A 24429-nucleotide genomic window follows, 5' to 3' on the forward strand; every position below is an offset into this window, starting at 1 on the left:
GAATATATAATTCCTAAAGTAATCACTAAAAGTTTTTTAAAAAATGGAAACAATGCAAAGATTTTTGTTTTAAAAGTCAACAAATGAAGTAATCCCAAATAGGAAAATAAAGGGGCAGAAAGGCACAAAATGGCTATCTCACTTTGCTCAAAGTTCAGCACAGCGATGTCCGGGTAGCACTGAGCATGCTAGCAACCAGATCTCAGTCTCTGACACTATTCCTCAGTAAAAGGAACAAGGACTTTTGTAGAAATGGCTGATTCCATGGGTAGAGTAGATAGGCACGAGATAAACCTAGAACGTCTTATGCCAGGGAGTACTCAAAAGAACACACTAAGGGTCATGACGCAAAGACACAAAAATCATCCTAAAGTTCCCACTTTCCAAATCTGGATAATTTAAGCACCAAACAGTAATGAATTATAAGCAACTGAAAAAAAAAACAGGTATCAATGAGTAGAGATTAATTAATCAATCAATGATTACAGTCCCTGCCCAGCACTAACAGGAAAAAAATGGAGAAAGTGGTAGACTTGGAAGATAATCAAATTGTAAGAGTCAGAGTTAAAACTGCTTCACAAGAATTACCCATGGATGTTACACCTGGAGGGCAGGGAGAGATAGGAAGACCCATCTCTGATTGTAAACTGTCTGTTCCCCACTGGCTGCTTTAATTACACAGTGAGACTCAGCAAATACCTTGCCAGGTGGCTGAACCAAACATGACCACTAAGGACAGGAAACAGTATGCCAGGGTGGGATGCTCTGAGAAGGACAGGGCATCACTCAAGATTACCCTGATCCAACTGGACAAACCCAAAGGAAGGGCATCTTAATTTAAAGAAAATGGTGGGAATGACAGAATAGTATTCAACATCACCCATGTCATAAAAGACAAAGAAGCAGTCCAGACCAAAGGAGATGAAAGAAACACAACAATTAAGTACAATGTGAGATCACAGACTAGATCTTGTGTTGGAGTTAGAACAATAAGCTACAAGGGGCACGGCTAGGGTATGTGGCAAAATTCTGACACATTCAAAACAGATTTCCTAGATACGGTTTCAGATGGGAATTTCAAAAGGAGAAAACTTCATTTTCTGATGAAATAGCTCTAATGCTATGGTTGGGTAAGTGTTCCCCAAAGGCTCATGTGTTATAGGCCTGGTCCCAGGATAATCCTATGGGAGATGGCGGAACCAGTGGGAGGAACCTTTAGGTGACTGTGGGACCCCAGCTCCTTGTCATGGAGTAAGCAGTCTGCACTGCCAGGTGCTCCTGCCCTGATGGGCTCACTTCAGATGCCCAGCACAGTCTGGAAGGTCCAAAATTGTGAGCGAGAATAAGCCCTTCCCTTTGCATATTTTAATTATCTCAGGTGTTTCTTCATAGAAACGTGACGCTGTTACTCTTTTTTAATTTAGTTGTCATTCAGCCTCCTGTGAATGTTCTTCCTAAAAGTGGCTATCTATGAAGTCCACACCACTAAAACAGCCACCCTGCAAAGCCACACAGGAATTATATGGCACTGCACAGACACATGGTGATGGAAGTTGAACCTCTTTTCACATTCTCCCTGAAAACACACTCACTAGATCAGAACCCATGTGTTCTTGTTCTGGCTCTATCCCATCAGGTAACTAACCAAGGTGGAGGAAAAACTGTAGCAGCAAATTTCTGACTGTCTTTGGCAAAAGGTAATTTCACAAAGACCTCTGGAGAATGAATGGAGTGTTCCGTGAAGCCCACGGACGCAAAGAAGTCACACTGCTTCCTTTTTAGAAAACTAGAGTGAATTTAAATGAAAGCAGCAAAGCAAACATAGGCCTGGCTTTGGGTGACAATGACAGGTGAAGGCAAGGTTCCATTCCACACAGGAAGCTGATGGTAAGGGAGCTCTGGGGGCAAGGGGTGCCAGGTATGTGGAAATTTATACTTTCTGATCAATTTTGCTACAAACCTAAACTGGTATAATTTGAAAGGTACTTAGTCTTTGTCTCATCACAGAGTTCCTAAAACCCTTCAAAACTCCTGAGTGAGCCTCAGGTTATTCATAATAATCCCCTTAAATTATGAGTGGCTTAGGGTGGGCCCTGGATAGCCCAGGGGGAGCTAGGCACCAGAAAGACCAGATGAGGATTAGAGGCTGGAACTTCTAGTCCCACTCACCCACCTCCAGCAAAGGGAGGGGCTGGAGATTAACCTCTGCACAGCTCTTCAATGAGGAAACGGTCCTTTCAGGATGCAGAACCCATTTGCAGGAGAGCATGGAAGCTCCATGCACAACCACCCCATACCTTGCTCTGTGCCCCTGTGATAAGCCAGTACAGGTAAGGAAAGTGCTTCCCTGAGTTCTGTGAGCTGTGGTTGCAAATTATCAAACCAAGGCAGGTGTCATAGAACAATGATTTATAGCTGGTCAGTCAGAAGTGGCAGAGACCTGAACTTTGACTGGCATCTCAAGTGGGGACAGACTTGTAGGACTGAGCTGGTACCTTGTGGGATCTGACCCTAACTCCAGGAAGAGAAGGTCAAAATTGAACTCTCAGACACCCAGTTGGTGTTCAGGAGTGGCAGAATGGCTTGGTGTGGAAAAAACCCACACATTTGGTGTGAGAAGTGTGATTACATGTGTTTTCCCAAACCCATTTTCCACTCACAGAAATAGAGCTTGAAGATGTCAAGTTACTTGTCCAATAGGAGGCCAAGAAAAGACGAAAATCAAAGTTCCCCTGGTTCTGTGAGCCACGCAAAATAGCAACAGTAGATTTTCAGCAATACCAGGAAACTAATGAAAGAAGCACTTACTTCTCAACCCAGAGCACAGAAACAAGCTTGGCCCCTGTCTTCTGGGCCTTGTCCCAAGTGCTCTGGTAGCCATCCTTGAAAACCACATGAGTTACTTGTTTGTTGAAAGTCTTTGAGACCTATAGACAAAAATGCAGAAAAGAAGATATACATTACAATCTACTCACAATTTCTTAAGTATAATTGATCAAAAAGAATATTTTATTCAAAATTTTTCAAAATAAAAATGTTCAAAACTACCCCAGCATTCCAATTCCTGGAATATGTGACAGAATCACCTTATCTAGCACATGCTTAATGCTGCTCCTTAGAACAGGGAACCACACTCATGTGTTTACCTTTATGCCCCCTCAAAAAGCCCTGAAGAATGATAGAAAGAACAAAGTCAAGTAGAGCCCCATGAGGATCAAGAGAGCAGAACAGAAAAAGTAGATAAGAGGGCACCACGTGCTCACAGCTGGGACGACAGGAAGCCATGTCACACAACTAAGGATATGAAAGAAAAGCTCTCAACATCAAAGAGAAGCAAAATGAAACTCAGGAAACAGAGACAAGAAAGGGAACACATTAATTAAAATGAAAGGACTTGAAATTTTCAGAGGAGACTGTGCTCATGTGGTAAGACGACATTATTTTACAAAAGATCAGAGACCTAACCTCACTTTGCTTCACCTCATAGGCATTGTATTACTACACATGAGAGAAGGGTGAGTATGATACACGATTTGAAGAGAGGCTACATTCACATAACTTTTATTACAGTGTTGTTATAGTGTTCTATTTTTTATTAGTAGTTATTGCTGTTATCCCTTACTGCACTTTATGATAAGTATGTATGCATAGGAAAAACAAAGTATAGGATTTGTTAATACTCATGGCTTCAGGCATCCACTGGAGTCTTGGAAGATAGACCCTGTGGAAAAGGGTTAACTACTGTACACTGGCAATATGAAGGCAATACCAAAAACAGGTACAACAGATTGAAAAGCAACTGTCTTTTGAAAATGGAAAGGGATGGGCTGAGGTTGTAGCTCAATTGGTGAACCATTGTCTGGCCTGGGAGAGGCCCTAAATTCAATCCCAAGCGTCTCAAAAAGACTACAGAACACAGGATGGCTCGTTTTTCTTTCTTTAGATTATGAATTTCACAGCTGTGCCCATTAGCCATTCCAAGAGTGTACAGACAGTACTTTTATAAATGACTGCTGTCAGTCTGCAAAAAACTGAAACTAGATCCATGTATATCACCCTATACCAAGATTAACTCAAAATGGATCAAGGATCTTAATATCAGACCCCAAACTCTTAAGTTGATACAAGAAAGAGTAGGAAATACTCTGGAGTTAGTAGGTATAGGTAAGAACTTTCTCAATGAAACCCCAGCAGCACAGCAACTAAGAGATAGCATAGATAAATGGGACCTCATAAAACTAAAAAGCTTCTGTTCATCAAAAGAAATGGTCTCTAAACTGAAGAGAACACCCACAGAGTGGGAGAAAATATTTGCCAACTATACATCAGACAAAGGCCTGATAACCAGAATATACAGGGAACTTAAAAAACTAAATTCTCCCAAAACTAATGAACCAATAAAGAAATGGGCAGGTGAACTAAACAGAACTTTCTCAAAAGAAGAAATTCAAATGGCCAGAAAACACATGAAAAAATGCTCACCATCTCTAGCAATAAAGGAAATGCAAATTAAAACCACACTAAGATTCCACCTCACCCCTGTTAGAATAGCCATCATCAGCAACACCACCAACAACAGGTGTTGGCGAGGATGCGGGGAAAAAGGAACCCTCTTACACTGTTGGTGGGAATGTAGACTAGTACAACCACTCTGGAAAAAAATTTGGAGGCTACTTAAAAAGCTGGACATCGATCTACCATTTGATCCAGCAATACCACTCTTGGGGATATACCCAAAAGACTGTTACTCCAGAGGCACCTGCACATCCATGTTTATTGCGGCACTATTCACAATAGCCAAGTTATGGAAACAGCCAAGATGCCCCAGCACTGACGAATGGATTAAGAAAATGTGGTATCTATACACAATGGAATTTTATGCAGCCATGAAGAAGAACGAAATGTTATCATTCGCTGGTAAATGGATGGAATTGGAGAACATCATTCTGAGTGAGGTTAGCCTGGCTCAAAAGACCAAAAATCGTATGTTCTCCCTCATATGTGGACATTAGATCAAGGGCAAACACAACAAGGGGATTGAACTATGAGCACATGATAAAAGCGAGAGCACACAAGGGAGGGGTGAGGATAGGTAAGACACCTAAAAAACTAGCTAGCATTTGTTGCCCTTAATGCAGAGAAACTAAAGCAGATACCTTAAAGCAACTGAAGCCAATAGGAAAAGGAGACCAGGAACTACAGAAAAGGTTAGATAAAAAATTATTAACCTAGAAGGTAACACCCACGCACAGGAAATCAATGTGAGTCAATGCCCTGTATAGCTATCCTTATCTCAACCAGCAAAACCCCTTGTTCCTTCCTATTATTGCTTATACTCTCTCTACAACAAAATTAGAGATAAGGGCAAAATAGTTTCTGCTGGGTATTGAGGGGGGGAGCGGGAGGGGGTGGAGTGGGTGGTAAGGGAGGGGGTGGGGGCAGGGGGGAGAAATAAACCAAGCCTTGTATGCACATATGAATAATAAAAGAAAAATGAAAAAAAAAAAATAAATGACTGCTGTCAAGGCAATAAAGAATGACTAGGCTGAGATTCTAGAACAAGACCAAGAAAGGTGAGGCTAGTACTTGGGAGAGTTTCCGAGGTTTTTATCAAATTTAGCAGACATGAAGCAGCACTTCTAAATGCCTTTTGGGAGAAGGTGGGACAAAAATGGGAATACAAATCTCAGAACAGGAGAAAGGGCTCTAATAAAACCCTACACCTTGGGATGAGACACCAAGGGCTGTCCTTAAGTGAACCACAAGCTACACTGACCCTCCTAAGATGGAAACTCCTGAGCTTCCCACGTTCCAAAGAATCAAAACAATGGTGTCTCCTCCTTGCAAAAGTGGGCTGACCCTCTATACAGAAGGGTCCTGGTTCCACTTGCGATTTTGACTTTAATATGGTGCAAAAGCAATCTGCATTCAACAGAAACCGTATTTTGAACTTTGATCTTCACCTGCAGGCAACATGTGGCAGGACATATATACTGGGCAGTGGCATCTACTCGATCAGCAGAGCCAACATGCCACGGTGTTCAATGCTGAAGCTATGCAGCTTAGGTGTATTAAATGCATTTCCAGCTTACAGTATTTTACCTTATGATGGATTTATATAACCCTAGGTGGAAGAGCATCAGTACTGATCTTCTCCACTCAATTCTGTTCTCCCCCTTTGATCTCTTTCTCTGAAGGAACTAAGTGAAGAGGTCAGGTAGAGATGAATCAATTTGTGGTGTAATACACTTGTGCATGCAAGCAATGCTAGGAATCTCTCTGTATAGCTAGCCTTATCTCAAACCAGCAAAAAACGCTATGTCTTTCTTGTTATTGCTTATGTCTTCTCTTCAACAACATTGGAGAAGAGGGCAGAACAGGTTCTGCCTGGAAGGGGGGAGGGGAGCATGTGAGGGCAGGAGGCAGAGGGTAGAAATGGTCCACACAATGTATGCACATATGAATAAATGAATAAAAAGCAAAACAAACAACCAACAACCATTGACACGATCAGTTTTAACAGCTGAACTCCATGGTATGTAAATGATATCTCAATAAAGCGATTTAAAAAACAGAAAAAAAAAAGGGTACAAGATTTAAGAACTCACTTGGCCTGAGGGCACCTGCTTGCCTTACCCTAATCCTGAGACTGCCTTCATTATCTTCTGGTCCTTTTCACTCAATCAGCCAGCCTCTTCCAAATACCATGAAGGCATGCAGGCAAACATGTTTTGCTCATGCAAAACTCCCCAGCAGAGCAGTCAATGTTCACTGTCTCCATTTCCTAGTCGGTCAGCAATTCCTGGACTAATCTTGATCTTCTCTACTCATCTCATGGAAAATTTCACAAAGTTGAACACTAACCTCACAGTTTTCAAACTAAAGTATATTCACTATCTTACGTCTCTCGAAGGCTGTGCAGTGTTCTGAAACTCCACCTTTGAATTTCTTCCCTTCTCTGACTTCCATACTTGGCTTTCCTCCTTCTCCCGATTTTTCTCTATCTCTGTCCCTGGGTCACTGGTGCCATCCCTTTCCTTTAAATACTCAAGAGGCCTCCTCCTTCAGTACTCTGCATTCTAACCAGGCCCTAAGTGGGACAACATCTCACCTGACCCGAGGTCTTGACGCCGCCCCCCCAATCCTGACCTCTATCTTTGATAGGTCATGACACAACCTTTCCCTTAAAAACCTGCTCCTCCTGCATTCCTCCTTTTGACTAGGAGCGCCATGTACCAGGTTCCACCCAGATCCCTCCTTCTCCCTCACTGCCTCGAAGACCAGCTGCTCTGTAAGCAATCTGGTTCTACATTCTTCATATTTTGGTTCTTTTCTTTTTTTTCCCTCCCACTACTTACCCACTGCCATGTCTTCATGTTCTAAGAAGAAAGCTCCCTAAGTAAGAAAATGCAAATATCGTGTGTAGCAACAGCAAAACAAACTTCTTACCTTTGCCCCCATATCCACAAGTTGGTTTGTAAATGTCTTTGAGTAATTTTCTGTCCCCGTGGAAGACCACACTTCTACATAGGCCACTACATCTGAAAACACATAAAATTTGAGCCTGAAGGACACACTGGTAATTTCAACATCCCCTGCCATGAATTTTTCTCTTGTTCTAGTTATGTTAAAAAATAAATTTAAAACTCCTATTAAAATCCCATTCAGGGGAGGAGGGGTGAAGGAGAATGGTGGAGGGTGAATTCAAGTATGATATGTTTGATATAGTGTAAGAACTTTTGTAAATGCCACAATGCATTCCCACCCAGCACAACAATAAAAAACAACTAGGCAATTAAAAAAATTAAAACCTATTTAAAACAGCAATAGTGCTGTTTATGGCACTTTAAACTTTAAGCAAGGAAGAGCTTTACTCATATACACATTACAGTTTACATTCCTAACACGTCTTGCACTTCCCTCCCAAATCCCAAAATGCCCAGCATAGGGTCTGCTTTGTGTAAAGGGACAGACAGTAAGTGTTTTACGCTTTGTGCAAGGCCAGATAGTATCTTCCAACTATTCAGATTCATAGCAAAAATGTAGCCATAGGCAGTATGTTAATGAGCCAGCAGAGCTGCTTTCTAATAAAACTTTATTTATGGAGAAGGAAATTTGAATTTGATATATTTCATTTGTCATTCTTCTATTTTTTTTTCATTTAACTTGAAAATGAAAAAAAAAAAATTATTGGTTTGCAAGGCCCTACAAAAACAAGCAGCAGCCCAGATTTGGTGAACCCTGTTCTAGTGAATATTTTCTTCTAAAATGCTGATATTTTAGAAGATTTTTCCAGGTGTGCCATTGGCAAAAACAGCTAAGGAAAGCCAGGTTCATTTAACAAAACACTAATAATATTAGGAAAATAGCCGTATCTGATTAGAGTTTGTGTAAAACGCTGGTCTTTTCTTTCGACTATTTTTCTTCATTCTACTCCAGGGCCCCTTTCCCTACCGACAACTCCAGCGCCCCTGCAAGGTGCCAAGTAGGCGGGGGACAGACAGGTCGCCAGCCGCTCCCCCGCGGCACAGCCCGGCCCCGGGGACCGGAGACAGCCCCGAGCGCCCTCCCCACGCCTCGGCCCGTCTGCCTGTAAACTGAGTAACAAAGCGGCTTGAGCGGATAAAAGAGAAGCTGCCACATGCATCGAGTTGGGACAGGCTCCCCTCTCCGCAGGCGCGGACACCTGGCAGGGGTCGCTGTCTTTAGAGCCAAGCACCGGCCAGCTCCTCAAGTCGGCTCCCCACGCCCACGGGGGCCCTCGAGCCTGCACCCCCTCATGTCCCTTGGGCTTTGGGGACACGCGGGAGGCGGGGACATAAGAGTGACAGGGACACGGGAAGTGGGGGGGCTCACCGAGCGGCGGGGGCACGCGGGAAATGGGGAGATAAGCAGGTAGGGGACACAGGAGTGGGGAGGGCACGCAGGAAGTGGGGGGACACGCGGGTGGCGGAGGGGGACACGCAGGGTGGGCAGGAGCGGATACAACAGTCTGGGGGGAGCGAGCTACGGGGTTCCCCCATCAGCGTCCTCAATCCCACCCTCTGCCTGAGTAGGACGTCCCCTCACCTTTTAGGATGGCACCCCCTGCAGCTCCGGGAGCGGCCATGACGCGCGGCGGATCACGGCGGTGGGACCGCGCGCGGGGAGCCTGAAGGGGCGGGCGGGCACTGGGCATGCGCGGCCGGCGAGCGCGCGCCCTCCGCTCCTCTGGTTCCGCCCGTCCGGGTTTTGGGAGCCGCCGAAGGGGGCGGGGAACCGGCGAGGCTCCTCCCACTGGTGGGCGGGGCCTCGCCGCGGCTGCGCGGGGTTCTCCGAGGGAGCCTTCGCGGCAGCGATCGCTTTCCGTGGGGCCACTTAGAAGCTCCTGGCCGCGTCTGGCCGTGGGAGGGGGCGCACGATCCCATCTGGCAGGCTCGGGGGCCTCAAAGAGCGACCTTTCTTAGAATGAAGACGCCGAGGTCACCCCCCCAGCCCGGGCACCAAGAAGCAGCAAGGCGAGCGACATTCGGGCGCGTTGTGCTCGGCGCCAAGCGTCACCTCTCCGTGCTGCACCCGCGACCTTCCTCTGCTCAACTACCTTAGTGACCCAGACCTCCGATGGGGGAGCCAGAGAGGGGAACCCCGAGATCACAGACCCCCGCGGGAAGCCTGTGAGACCTCGGATCCCACGGAGGGTGCCCGAGACCTCACACGCCGCGAGTGGACCTGGACCCCGTGCAGGACCCTGAGACCTCTGATCACGCAGGGGGATGTGGGGGTCCTGAGAACTTGGATCCAAGTAACCCCTAGACCGAGAACCCCCGTAGGTCGCTGGCGGCGCCCCGCAAATTCCGGAGCGGAGCGGGGAGCGAGGCCTCTAGAGCAACCCTGCTGGGCGGTGGGCTGCCAGGGGTTCAAACGCCCAGCCTCCGAGCACCCCCTTCCCAGGCCTCCTGAGCTTTGGCTGCCTGGAGGCGGTGGGGCAGTTCCTGAGCTGCCCTGGGGGTGACTCTGAATCAGGGAAGGCCTTGCTTGTGGGTTGATAAACCTCTCCAGTTAATATCTTGGACTCACAGACCATTTAAAGCACTTTGTTTATTTAAAACATTTTTTAAAAAATGAACAAAATGTGTAAGAACCTTGTTTTTAGTGCTGAGTTCAATACCACCCTTGTTTCACCATGGAGAACGCATCCCGTGCCCAAGGTTAATGAATAACAGTCTTAAAAGTTAAAGGGACTCCTTTTACCTGGTGCTTTGGTCGTTTAGTCAGACTGGACCTGGAAAACCTGTATTGGCCATTAACTATAAGGCATGGATGAGTTAATTACACTCTAAGCTCTTTGTCTCACTTTGCCAGCCCTCAGAGAAAATTTGTCTTAATTGTCTCAACTTCTGTTTTTCTCAAAACACAAAATTATGCTGGGTGTGGTCGTACAGGTTTGTAATTCTAGCACTGAGGAGGCTGAGGAACGACTGGCATTCCTTCCTTGGAGGCCATCCCTGAGTAAATAACAAAATGTGAAAAACAGAGAATCCAAAATTACAACTAATTTAGTTACCAATCTCATTGGCGTTTATTTGGGGTTCATGAATTGAGGTAGCTCCACTCCATTGTACAAATAGAAGGGATGCGAGATGCTCCTGCTGGGCACCAGCAGAACTTGGGCTTTGTAAGGAGGGACCAAGAAAACAGAACAATGGAAAAAGACTTATTGCTTAACATTAAGTTTTTTGTTTTTTGGGGTTTTTTTTGTAACAAAGTAGAGGGGACTTCCTTATTTGGTTGAGGTAGACTAGAATCTCCTGTTCTTAAAAAAAAAAGCTGGTCTGTTTGGGTAGTTGTCTGCTTCTTTAAACTTTCATTTGGATACATGACACTTAGCATGAGTGACTCCATTTTGATTTGGTCAGGCCTAGTACAGGAGCTCAATCCAAAACACTGGATTCCCATGTTTATTTTTATTATTTATCTTTATTTTTTTGGTGGGACTGGTGTTTGAACTCAGGGCCTTGTACTTGCAAAACAGGTACTCTGTGGCTCGAACCATACCTCCAGTTCACTTTACTCTGGTTATTTTTAGAGATGGGGGTCTTGAGAACTATTTGCCGGGGTTGGCCTTGAACCAGAGTCCTGTACATCTCAGTCTCCCAAGTAGCTATGATTACAGGTAAGAGCCACCAGCACCTGGCTCCACCCATAATTTTTGTTTTAACAGCTTCCCCCTTGGGTCACACTCTCTCCCAAAACTTGTGGCGTTAACACTACCCTCAGTTACCATGATTTTAAGATTTCCAGTCTCAACACATAGTTCTTAGGAGATGTAGGTTTTCTGAAAGGAGGCATTAACATCATGTCAAGAATGTGACACAGTTAGTTAGCTCCATAGTGGTGGAGCACATAGTCGCAAATATTTGAAGATGGGCTTCTAGTCAATGAAGAAGTTCCAGTGGAAGAATAGGGTAGAACATACAGAAAGAGCAAGTATGGCAAAATGTTAACATGTTGAAGCAAAATACCCGGTCTGGAGTGGTTGTAACCACTCAAGCTTATGCACGTGGTAACAGTCAATGAAGGGGTCCAAGAAGATGCAAGCAAGAAATCAATTAATGTATTAATTTAATCTCTTAATCTGATCAGGGCTGCTACAACGAAATACCATAAACTGGGTGGTTTAAAAACCACAGAAACTTATTTCTGGAAGCTGGAAGTCCGAGGACAAGTTGCCGGCCGATTCAGTGTCTGCTTTGAGCCTGCCTGCGTGTCTGGATGACTTCTCACTGACTGAGTTCTCTAGGATCTCTTAGAAGAGCACTAAATTTACTCAAAAGGCCTCTGCCCTCATGACCTAATCACCCCTGAAGACCTCACTCACCTCCTAATACCATCCAGTTCCACCTGCGGGGAGATTCCAACACATGAACTTTGGGGAGACACAAACATTAGACTGTAGCAAAATCTCAACCTAAAACAGAAAAATCTTTCTTATCTTTCTTTGTTTCTTTTATAATCTCTTTGGCATTTCTGGGGCCTCATGTTTGCTAGGCAGGCACTTTATCATCATTTGAGCCAACTCCATTAGTGAAAAACATTTTTGCTAACCAATTTAAAATCATTCTGTTAAGGGTGGATGAATTTAGTATGGAATTCTTATGTCTAAGGAAATGCTGGCATAAAATATACTTTAAAAACCTAATCCATGTATAGATCTTGGAAATATATTCACTCAGTCCAGAAAATGTATCAAAAGAAAGGGATTTTTTAAATTAATTTTTTACTTTTTTACTACTGTTGATGTGGCAACAGTTTTAGAGCTGCATCAAAAAGCCTTCCTTTGCAAAAAAAAAAAAAAAAGCTTGGCTGAGCAAACAGCAAACACACACACACAGATGATGTTTTCCTCCAACTCAACCTACTTATTTCATTGATTAGAGAAATAAGGTTAAAGGGCACAGGGCCACTTAAATTAGTATTACTTGCCAGGCTGATGGCTCATACCTTTAATTCCAGCAGTTTGGAGGGCTAAGGCTGGAAGATCTTGAGTTTGAGATCAGCCTGGGCTACATAGTGAAAGTCTGTCTTAAACACTCCCCGCCAAGAAAAATGTATCCATTCTGGAATTCAAAATCTTGTCATCAGGCTCAGTTTATTCATTTTTCAATCTTTCTCCCTATTTAAATTTTTGGGAGGGAGGTCCAGAATTGGGGTTTGAACTCAGGACTTCACACTTCCTAGTCAGGCCCTACTGCTTGAGCCCTATCTCCAGTCCTTTTTGTGCTGGTTATTTTGGAGATAGGGTCTTGGTTTTTGCCCAGACTGCCTGGGCTACAATTCTACCTTGTGCTATCCACCATCACCAGAATGACAGGCACATGATACATCACCTAGATTTTTTCTGTTGAGATGGGGTTTCACTGTCCTGGGTGGCAATCCTACCCATTTAAGCCTCCTACAAGAATGACGATCCTCCTGATAGCAGCCTCCCAAGTAGCTAGGGTTACAGGTGTGAGCCATGGGCGTCCCACTCTTTCTGTAGACATTTACTGAGCACCTCTTATATCCTAGGTAGTAAAGCTATTATTTGACTCCCTCTACATATTAGAAAGACTCTCCACAAAAGGAAAATTTTAAAAGGAAAAAAAACAAATTACAAAAAAGACTATCGTTGAAACACAGGACTGAAAATTCAGTATTAAGAATAAAGGAAATTAAAATTAATGAGCGTAAGGAAACCCTGATTTTGCACTAATGTGTTCTAGTTTATTATTTTGTCATTACATTTCTCTTCAGGATTTTAAATAAAATAATTCCATCTAAAGAAAGGATCTGGTAAAGACTAAAATAGAGCAACTCTGCTTCTTCCTTTTTTATTCCCCACAGAAGGATGGAGGATGAAAGCCATTTTCTCTACCAATAGTCACCTGTCACAAAAGGGATGGGTACTAGAAAGCCCTTTTGAGCACACTCAGGGCTAGGGAAAGACAAAAAGACTAAGTTTTGTGAGGCATTACTTGGGCCCAGCAGGAAGTGACCTCCCACAGATTTCTCCCCAGCCACTTGACAGCACGTGGACTGAACATCTCTGAGAAGTCCCGGCAAACTAGTCAGATAAAATATGCTGCTTCAGAGGGAAAACCCTGGCACCCTAGGGTCAGAAGGTTCGATTCTCAACAGCACAGCATAGACATTTAAGGCAGCCGTCGATCTGGGGCTTTTAGGAGTTCATGAATTTCACAGGTGAAGCCCATGCAGTACACTTTCCTTCTGTGATGATTCTGTGCAAAAAACCAAACAGAACAGAAGACAAAGCTGGAAGGAAGACATTAAATCTATTTTTAAAAACTTTATTTTCTATTAAAATTATATCTCTTCATTGTTCTTTATATTATAAGCTGATCTGCCATTTTTCTTTCAATAGTAACAGCAAAACACCCTTCTTTTAATTTTTTTTTTGCAGCCCTGGGGCTTGAACTCAGGGCCTACACCTTGAGCCACTCCACCAGTCCTTTTTTGTGAAGGGTTTTATCCAGATAGGGTCTTGAGGAACCATTTGCCCAGGCTGGCTTTGAACCTTGATCCTCTTGATCTCTGCCTTCTGAGCAGTTAAGATTACAGGCATGAGCCAATGGCACCCAGCATAATTTTTTTAAATGAAAGCTTTGTATGTTCTAAAGTGAAAATATTATTTGATGATGTAATATAACAATTATTCTTGCACTTACAAACATCAAAGCAGTTTCACTTTTTTTTTTTCATTGTTAAGGACCTTGCACATGCTAGGCAAGCCCTTTACCACTGAGTTGCATCCTAGTCCACAGTAAAGCATTTTAGAAGCTAGGAGTAAATGAACAGAGCTGAGTGAATAGCGGATAGGAGAAGAAAAGGCAGAGGATACAAACAAACTGGAGGAAAATAATGAGCTGTTTTAGTTTTATGTCATGGCAAGGTGTTGCAGCAAGAAAAATGGAACTTAGTGGCTAAATGAAGAAACCGGGGCAGTCGGGTTTTTAGTCCTGATGAACTCAAAGATGAGTTCAGATTGGAATTTATTGACTGGCCACTTGACTTACGTGCTAAGAACTATGTAATCATAATCGTTAGTCCTAGGACGATCTCAGTAAAACTCATTCAGAAAATCTAGAACTATTGTCTTTAGTGTCCTGAACTCATGAAAAATGGCAAGACAGACGATCAGGGAATTGACTTTACTGAAAATGCTAGAAAATATTTTCTGTTACCCAGGTAATAACAATTTAAAAATGTAAGCTAGCTCTCTCCCTCCTCATTTTTTTTAAACTGCCTGTGCCTGTGTTTCCACTTGCCTCTCTGGTGTTTACTGCCTGTCTCCTGCGGTCCAGGCACCCCAGAGGGATCTACGGATCCACCAGTGAACCAAATAAATACAGTCCCTGTCCCCATGAAAGGGAGAATAAGTCACTATTACAAAAGATTGTTCAAAAGAATTTCCTGAGGTCTAAAGCAGTTTTTCCTTAACACTCTTATTCTGGTTCAAAACTAAATTGCCTCAAATCCTTTTCTGAAGCAGAGGTACACATAGAAAGTGTGCACTGTTCATATAGAGGTACACGTAGAAAATGTTCACGAAATATAAACTGAAAAGAAGTGGGGTACCAAATTACAGCTGGACCTCCATCCTCAGGCCGGATGCACTCTTATAGCTGTGTGACTTGCTGAAGTACAGGAAGGGGTACTTGTGGGTCACTTAGAAATGGCTGCTGTCCTGAACCTAGGGTGTGCTGCCCAGTCACCTGCACCCCTCTGTTGGTTCCCACCTGGCTTCCGATGCCCCAGCGACTGGGGTGTTCACACCAGGCCCAACAGGGACTGTGGGCTCAGCCCCAGACCCGTGCTGATGTCCCTCGACCTGTGCTGTCTGGGCCATACTTGCAGTTGAATATTTTTAATAATTATTCCTGTGTATATTTTTAATAATTATTCCTGTGTATATGCAGAAATAACTTTTTACTAATACAGAAACCTGACTGTAGCTGCTCTTGTCTCTAACTTTTAAGTTTTTATTTTCTTTTAGTTTTTTATTTATTTATTTTTTGGTGGGGAAATGTTCAGACTTGACGTATATTTGAGAAATACACACTATAGGACCTGCCATTAGGTAATTTCATTTCCCAATACATGTTGAAGCTTATCTAAAACAATTTTAGGGGCATGTGTTTGTGGCCCCAAGCTACTTGAGAGGCAGTATAGGAAGATTGAGGTGGAGATTGAGGTGGTAGGAAGTCCAAGGTCAAAGGCTGCCCAGGCAAAAGCATGAGGCCCAACCTTATTTCTATCTTTCTTCTCTGCCATTTGGAGGATATCAGCAATATATTCCTTCATGGTTACAAAATGGCTGCAACAGTGCTAGACATCTTATTCTGTTTACTCTCCAATGTCCTCATTACTGGAAGCAATGCTCTCTTCCTGTTGGTCTCACTTCCTGTTTTTGAAGTGGTCATTCCCCGCTGCATCTAGCTTTGGCTTATTTCATTGATAAGGCCATTTGCAATGACTGAGTAGGGCCTTGAATGTCCAGGACTGGAAACCTGAAGACTGTTCTGCTGAGCTCAAAATCTTAAGTTTTTAAAACTACAAAAAATTAGTTAACATAATAGTTGTACACCCTCATGGGGTACAGTCTGATGTTTTGATACATGTATTCAGTGTGAAGATGGTCATTAGGGTGTCCGTCATGGTAAACATTTAGCACGTCTGTGATGAGAACATTCAAAACCCTCTTTTCTAGCTATTTTGAAATATACCCCCACAATCTCGTTAACTATAATCGCTGTTCGTTTAATAGTAATGGTACACTAGCCCTATTCCTGCTGCCTCGCCACAACCTTGTACCTGTTAACTAATCTCACCTCATCTCCCCCAGGTCCCTGACCCATCCTCTGGGAAATTACTCTACTCTCCACTCCTCTAAACTCAGAGTTTTTAGATCCCGAACGAGTGAAATCCCAGTGTGTGGGTCTTTCTGTGTCTGGCTTATTTCACTTAGCATTGTGTCCTCTAGGTCCATCCATGTTACTACAAATGACAGATTTTCATTCTTTTGTGTTGCTGAATAGTATTCCATTATGCATCTATGCCACTTTCGGATGCACTCATCCATGAATGGACCCACAGACTGATTCTATATCTTGACGAATGTGAATAGTGCTGCAATAAACACCAGAGTTCACTTCATTGTCTTTGGGTATATGCAAAGGAGTGAGATTGCTGGATAATATGGTAGCTCTAATTTTTTTTTTGTATGGTTTAAATTTTTTTTCTTTTATTATTCATATGTGCATACAAGGCTTGGGTCATTTCTCCCCCCTGCCCCCACCCCCTCCCTTACCACCCACTCCGCCCCCTCCCTCTCCCCCCACCCCCTCAATACCCAGCAGAAACTATTTTGCCCTTATTTCTAATTTTGTTGAAGAGAGAGTATAAGCAATAATAGGAAGGAACAAGGGGTTTTGCTGGTTGAGATAAGGATAGCTATACAGGGAGTTGACTCACATTGATTTCCTGTGCGTGTGTGTTACCTTCTAGGTTAATTCTTTTTGATCTAACCTTTTCTCTAGTTCCTGGTCCCCTTTTCCTATTGGCCTCAGTTGCTTTTAAGGTATCTGCTTTAGTTTCTCTGTGTTAAGGGCAACAAATGCTAGCTAGTTTTTTAGGTGTCTTACCTATCCTCACCCCTCCCTTGTGTGCTCTCGCTTTTATCATGTGCTCATAGTCCAATCCCCTTGTTGTGTTTGCCCTTGATCTAATGTCCACATATGAGGGAGAACATACGATTTTTGGTCTTTTGGGCCAGGCTAACCTCACTCAGAATGATGTTCTCCAATTCCATCCATTTACCAGCGAATGATAACATTTCGTTCTTCTTCATGGCTGCATAAAATTCCATTGTGTATAGATACCACATTTTCTTAATCCATTCATCAGTGGTGGGGCATCTTGGCTGTTTTCATAACTTGGCTATTGTGAATAGTGCTGCAATAAACATGGGTGTGCAGGTGCCTCTGGAGTAACAGTCTTTTGGGTCTATCCCCAAGAGTGGTATTGCTGGATCAAACGGTAGATTGATGTCCAACTTTTTAAGTAGCCTCCAAATTTTTTTCCAGAGTGGTTGTACTAGTCTACATTCCCACCAGCAGTGTAAGAGGGTTCCTTTTTCCCCGCATCCTCGCCAACACCTGTTGTTGGTGGTGTTGCTGATGATGGCTATTCTAACAGGGGTGAGGTGGAATCTTAGTGTGGTTTTAATTTGCATTTCCTTTATTGCTAGAGATGGTGAGCATTTTTTCATGTGTTTTTGGTCATTTGAATTTCTTCTTTTGAGAAAGTTCTGTTTAGTTCACTTGCCCATTTGGTAGCTCTAATTTTAATTTTTGAGGAACCTTCACACTTTTCTCCATCATAGTCGTATTGATTTATATTCCTGCCTACAGTAGAGTTCACCTTTCTCCATGTCCTTGACAGCATTTGTTATCTTTTACTTACATAGATTTTAAGTTTTGCTCCAGAGTAAAAATGCTTTGTTTATTACCCCCTGCCCTCACTTTCTTATTCTCTAAAACCTTCATTCCTCCTCCCCACTCCTGTCTCCACTGAGACAGAAAAGCTGGGAGAGACTCTCCAGGAGCAGTGCAGCGTATGCAAAGGCCCTGAGCCACACAGAGCTGAAGAGCTAGAGTCTACAAGTGGTCAGTGTGAGCACAGGTTAAGAGGAAGCAGGGCCAGGCATCAGCTTCTTGTGGGGCAGGGTAAGCAATCTGGAATTCATTCTAAGGACAACAGGAAGCCAGTGTCACTGGAAGTGCTTTCTGGAGATTGGAGGTGATGGGATTGGGATGGGAGGATGAGTCAGATGTTATTTGTAGGACACAGACAGCAGCTAGTAATATTCTGAGCTTCTTCTGAACACCATGGTGCCAGGGCGGTAGAACTTCCTGAAGGATAGCTGGCTTCCCCCTGGGCAAGTGTTCCAAGAAACCCAGGCAAAGAGAAGGAATTAAGACCTGGTTTCAGAAGACTTCAGTGTTACTTCTGCCATATTTATCAGTCAAGAGTAACTCATGGATCCAGCTGCATTCATTGGGAACTCTCTCCCTTGAATGTGGGCATAGGAATACCTCAGAGGGGGAAGGAATGGGTCCTTAAGCATGGAGTAGCAGTGCCTTCACTCTAGGATCTTGTTATGTTTGCAAGCTGACAAACTGACCTGTTCTGTTTCATGGACACTGACACAAGATGCATGACTCTTGTGTCAGAGATAGGACTTTATTACCCACTGCAAAGGCAGGAGTCAGAGTCTTTGCATCCATTGCCCTTTGATTGCAACAGGGGTGACACGGAGGGTCTGCACATGCAGGGGGTTGAGTGATAAAGAGAGGAGCGTTGAGCCTGGTGAATTTACTCCTTTTATATAGTAAGTAAGCCTCTCTTCCTCCAGATGGAAGAGTTTAACTCAGCCCCTCTCGGATTCTCATTGCAACGTCAATCATGATAAATGGGTTGGGTAAAGGGTGACCGTGTCTTGATTCTTTGTGTACCCAGTAAGAGTTTGCAGGAATGCTCAGGACTCAGGGAAGACAGCCTCGCTCAACAACCTGTAAAAGTAGCCCCCTCTGAGGAGTTAGAAGATAATATGCCATTCTTGTCTTGCTTGGGAGCTCTGCCAAGGCTTCAAATGAGGAAGCTGCCTCCCAGGCCATGCTCTTCCCCTTCAGACCCTGCTGCCATCTCCCCTTCTGGACACCAGACCATTTGGGTACTGTGATTTGTCTGTGCTTCCAGGGACTGATGTCTCAATCCTCAAGGTCTTATGTTGATCAGATTTAGAGGTGGGCCCTTTGGGAGGTCAGTCAGATTAGATGAGATCATGAGGGTGGGGCCTTCATAATGACATTAGTGGCTTTAAGAGACAAAAGACCAGAGCCAGCAGGCACACTCACTGTCTGATGCCCTCCACCATAATGCAGTAAGGAGCCCCAAACCAAATGCCAAGCAGAGGCCAGCACAATCCTTGTGGACTTCCCAGTCTCTAGAACCATGGGCCAAATAAACCTTTATTAATTATAAATTACTGCTCCCAAGAGTTTTATTATAGCAATGGAAAATGGAACAAGACACTTGGGTTGAGCTGTCATATGACCCAAGTGGAAAAAGGATTGGATTATGGAAAACTTAAGGCCTGAACAGTACAAACCAGAAGGAGTCAGGGAATCTACTTCATGAATTCTGTTGGTTTGACATTAGTGCAGGTAGGTCATGAAACATAGAAGAAGGGATGAAGGTTTGACCACATGAGGACAATTTCCCTTGACACAGGACTTAAAACCCTGACAAGGGTGCTAGGGATCAACCTTGAGGTACTGCTGCAATGGCTCTTGGAAATTGTGAGAAAAAAAAAGGAAAGGCAGAACTACTTTGGTGGAGTATGGAGGGAAAAAAAATCAAATGGTTCAGAGATGTTATGCTATCATAGAGGATCCCAAATCCCATGATTTAACTGTACTTCAGAGAATTAGTAGGTGGTTCCTTGCCCAAGGCAACGAGTCCTACACTTTAGAAGGACACAAGAGCATCACTGAGAAGCCCAGCAGTTGTGCTCTGTTGAAGGTAGCTGTTGAAGTTTCAGATGGTCTGCTAGGAAGAGTCCAGGGGGCAATGAAAGGCAAAGTGAGTGTGATGACTGTAATGGCAACACGGTCAGATAGGCAGGCAGGGCTCTGATCTTCCATGGAAATGGCTCACAGGGCATGGCATTCCCACCACCAAGACAGAGGGGCATTGCACAGGACATTAATATGCATATATACAAGACATGATGACCATGAGTGTACTTATGGATGCAGTGGACCTCTTGACATAAACTTGGGCTAGGACTCCATGGGCCCCATTCCAATAGGAGACCACCATGGCCCTTTGATTGCCAGGGTATGAGTGTCCACTTGGATTCTGTATCCAGCTGTCCTCCTCCAAATAGGATTTATGTTCTTCCCTTACCCCCAGTTCAGGATGGATAACTCTGGTCACCTGGCTACTTGATATCTCTCAGGTATTCTGTCTCTGCCAGGGCTCAGTAGCTCACCAGGGATGCTTTTTGAATGGTGTGTATTTCCAGCTGCAGATGGCATAGACTCCTATAATAGGTGATCCAGATAAATGTAATATATGATGTTTTTTATATAATGTAATAATTCTGTAGCACTAACATGTTATATAATGTTACATAATCGTAATAAATTGTATAGTACATACATATGTATATATTACAGAAAGGTCAAGAATGGATGAGCAGAAAGCCAGGGTCAGCCACTGTAATGAAAAGTCATGATTCCATGTCAGACACCAGATGTGAACCTGTTCTAGATCCACAGCCCACCAGTAGAAGTAAGGGCCAGGTCTCCCTGAGGGAAGACCCTATAAAAACAGGTATATAGAGAGGGGATTTCCTCAACCTTCTACAAAGAGACCAGTGGTCATATTCTTGGGCCCTGAATAATAAGGGAAGACATAAATTGAATTTTGAGGACAGCTGGGTACAGTCTCCAAGTCGACATTGACCCCTGGGAGCCAAAGGGCCAGCATGGCCTCTTGTCCTGGTACAAATGGAGTCCCGGCCCAGGTTTATCTCAACATGGTTCTGCTGCATCCATGGATACACTTTGTGGTCATTTCTACAGATCCCAAACATGTCATCAGAATGCAAAAACTTATCAGTTGACAAAATCTCACACTGGCTCCTTGACCTGGGGTGTAAGAGCTATTGTAGTAGGAAAAAAGAGACAGTGGGATGACCCCAAAACTGCCTCCACCATCAGTCAAAGTATACAGAACAACCCTGCCAGGTTTGGAGGACTGAGATCACTACCCCCCTAAGGATTTAAAAGACATAGTGGACCTCAGTGCGTCCCTCTTTTACTTGCCTGCATGATCCCTGGAAGACAGTGGAAGACAGAGGATTGCCAAAATATAACCACATTCTAGTTTCAGCTGCTGTCTTGGGTGTGGTGGCCTTCCTAGAACAGATGGCCATGGCTCTGCCTTCTGGTCTGTGTTATTAACCTGGCCAGATCATTCTTTTCCGTCTTTCAGGAAAAGGGAGCAGTTCAGGTTCACCTGCGAACAGAGCGCTCTCACCTTCATAGGGCTGTACTAACTATGGATGTACTGGAGAACGTGACAGGGTTTGAGGGTGGTGGTCCTGGGCTCCTCAGGATGTCCCTTAGAGACAAGAGACATGTTATCATACATGGTGCTTCCCATTCCTTAGAAAGACGGGTGCAACACTTGGCAAGCTTTTGGGGTTTTGCAGGCAACATTTTCCACATGTGGGAATATTCTCTTACCCTGTATCACGCAAAGGACCTCAACTTCCCTCCTCCTTCCTCCTTCCTTCCCCCCCCCACTAACTCTCTCTTTCTCCTTTTTCTCTCTCCCTTTCTCTCTTTCTCTCTCTCTCTCTCTCTCTCTCTCTCTCTCTCTCTCTCTCTCTCTCTCTCTCGGGTTTGAACTCAGGGCTTTGCACTTGTGAGTCAGGCATTCTTCCACTTGAACCATGCCTCTAGTCCTGGACTGCAGCTTTGAATGGAAATTAGATGCAGAGAGGGTCAAAGTCAGACACAAGCAGCACTGCCACTTGAATTATGTGGCCTGGCAGATTCCATGGTCCTAGAGATTCCTCTGGTTGATGAAGTCGTCCGTGGAGTCGCTGAGGAGCACCAGTGGGAGAATCACACATCCATCACTTGCCTTCATTTGCTACAAGGTTCTACAGCTGGGTGGCTTAAAGTTATGGAGGCTGGAAGTCCAAAATTAAATGCTGGCAGTGAGGGAGAATCTGCCAGTCCTTCCCTCTGCTTTCTGGCAATCTTTGGCCACAGTTCTGTGGCTGGTGCAGACACTGTTTTGCAGGGTGCAGGATCCAATATGACTGTGGGTTCCTTTATGGTGCTATGTCCCCCAAAGATGGAATAAATAGATTCGAGAACCAAAGCTGAAAAGTAGAAGCAGTCTAGCTGACCATCATTGCCTGGGACTCATTCAGAGCATTTTGTATTTCTCCTCCTCCACCAGAGGGAGTCAGCAGGTTCTGGTCCTGAGGGAGGGTGCTCCCAAATGACACACGAATCATATAAAGGCTAAACTGTGGCAGCCACTTGGCCATTGGGGAAGACCTGGGACAATAGACTTACTGGCTATTGACAGGGAAACTAAGCAGAGAATGGAACTCAATACAGGATGACTAATTGAAGACTTAAAGTAGAACAGATCGTTTTCCATGAGCATAATATGGACAGAAAAAATATTCAAAGCAACAACTCACAAACTTATAAGGGACAAGTAAATTAACAACTATAGTTGGAGATTTGTACACATCCTTGAGAAACTGACCATCAGACAGAAGATAAGATAGAACCATTGCAATTAGTAATTCTACTTGAAATACATTATGCATGTAAATACATGTACATTTGCATATGTGAGAGTGTCACAGTTACTAACTTTATTTATGTCATGTGCCAATCTGGACAGGCTGCAGACTGAGATTGCATCTATATGACCTTCTGGAAAAGGCAAAACCACAGAGACAGTGAGAAGAGCAGTGGTTGTCAGGGGTCTGGGCAGGGGAAGGAGAAAGGGGAAGCATAGAGGGTTTTTAGACAGAAGTCTGTGTGACACTATAGTGGTGCATACACATCAGTGTTTATTTATCAAACTCACAGAAACCTAAGCATAGATATAAATACACATCCATTACTATATTCTAATATTCTTCTTTTTTTCAGTCAATACCGCTTCGATTCTTTACTCCTTAAACACTCAGTCATAAAAAGAAGATCTTATAAGTGAGCCAGGTAAGAGAAGGATAGATATGACACCTTGGAGAGTAGTATTAAATTTCACAGCCCCAAGGAACTGAGAAGGACCAAATAAGAACTGGCTAGAGATAGAAAGATTGGAAAGAAAAAAAGAGAGAGAGAATGAAAACACTGCCTCACATTGTGGAGGGAAGTGCTGTCTATATTCCCATTGAAATTTTAGGTGACTTTTTCATATAAAATCTGGATCAGAAAGTGATATAAAAGTGCTTTTAGAAAACCACCATAGACAGAGCTCTTCCCCGAGCATCTGTCGGAGCCTCTGAGGCTACAGCCGCCTCCGTTCTCTCCTCGGGGTAGAAGAACTGACAAGTTTAACAGCATTTTAAATTTTTAAACTTATTTTCTTTTCATCTCAATTTCATTTAGTAGTGTGTTCAATTTTCATTTTCTAGAAGAGAATTTACTTAGGTGATTCTTACTCCAATAACAATCCTTTAAAATAAATCTAATTAAAGAGTCAAGGTAGCAAAAATTTCACTAGCTTTAATAAACTGAATAGTCAAAAATATTTTTTGATTACAAACACAGGGAGGCATCAGAATGGAGACTTTGAAGTTCAGTTAAGTAGCTCCTGAGGGGTGGGCCAGCTCCATGGCTCTGTCCAGGACTCTACTTTCTGTTATCTGAAACCCACCTGGAGTGGAGGATTCAATAGCAGGTGATCAAACTAATTTAATGGAACCTTTGACCATTCTATTAATTGTGTGGACTTGAAAACTATCCAGAAGTGAAAGTTAAGGTCCCTGTCATTTGGGTTCACAGTGTGATGCAGGGAGGCTGGAACTGCTTGCTATAATGGAACCCTTCTCCCAGCCTGCACTTGCATGACTCCAAGTAGACAGAGACAAGATTTCAAGATCAGCTGGACTCAGAACATGGCCAGTGTGAGTCCAGTTTTCACTGTGCACCTGCTGTCACCATCTGTCCCTCAAGTCAGTGCCTTGTGTTCAGATACATACTGACGGCTGAAGCAGTGGAGTATTTCATAGCCTAGTTCTGCAGTACAGAAGGAGAAGTGCGTGCTCCAACGATGCAGACC

General features: G+C 43.7%; 1 protein-coding gene across 3 annotated transcripts in view; it reads right to left on the bottom strand.

The window, feature by feature from the left end:
* The window catches only part of Mcph1 (microcephalin 1), a 218627-nt gene extending 209451 nt beyond the window's left edge, over positions 1 to 9176 (bottom strand). For 2 of the 3 annotated variants that reach the window (XM_074055297.1, XM_074055298.1), the window contains exons 1-3: positions 9070 to 9176; positions 7450 to 7541; positions 2809 to 2927 (exon numbers count right to left, since the gene is read on the bottom strand). In XM_074055297.1, the coding sequence (XP_073911398.1) occupies positions 2809 to 2927; positions 7450 to 7541; positions 9070 to 9109 (251 nt within the window). In that variant the 5' untranslated portion in view covers positions 9110 to 9176. Of the gene's footprint in view, positions 1 to 2808; positions 2928 to 7358; positions 7398 to 7449; positions 7542 to 9069 lie in introns of those variants that run through there. The other variant, XM_020181602.2, reaches the window with a different exon arrangement.
* Between the last annotated feature and the right edge of the window lie 15253 nt (positions 9177 to 24429).

Source organism: Castor canadensis, chromosome 14 (assembly GCF_047511655.1).
Source record: "Castor canadensis chromosome 14, mCasCan1.hap1v2, whole genome shotgun sequence".
Classification (NCBI taxonomy): domain Eukaryota; kingdom Metazoa; phylum Chordata; class Mammalia; order Rodentia; family Castoridae; genus Castor; species Castor canadensis.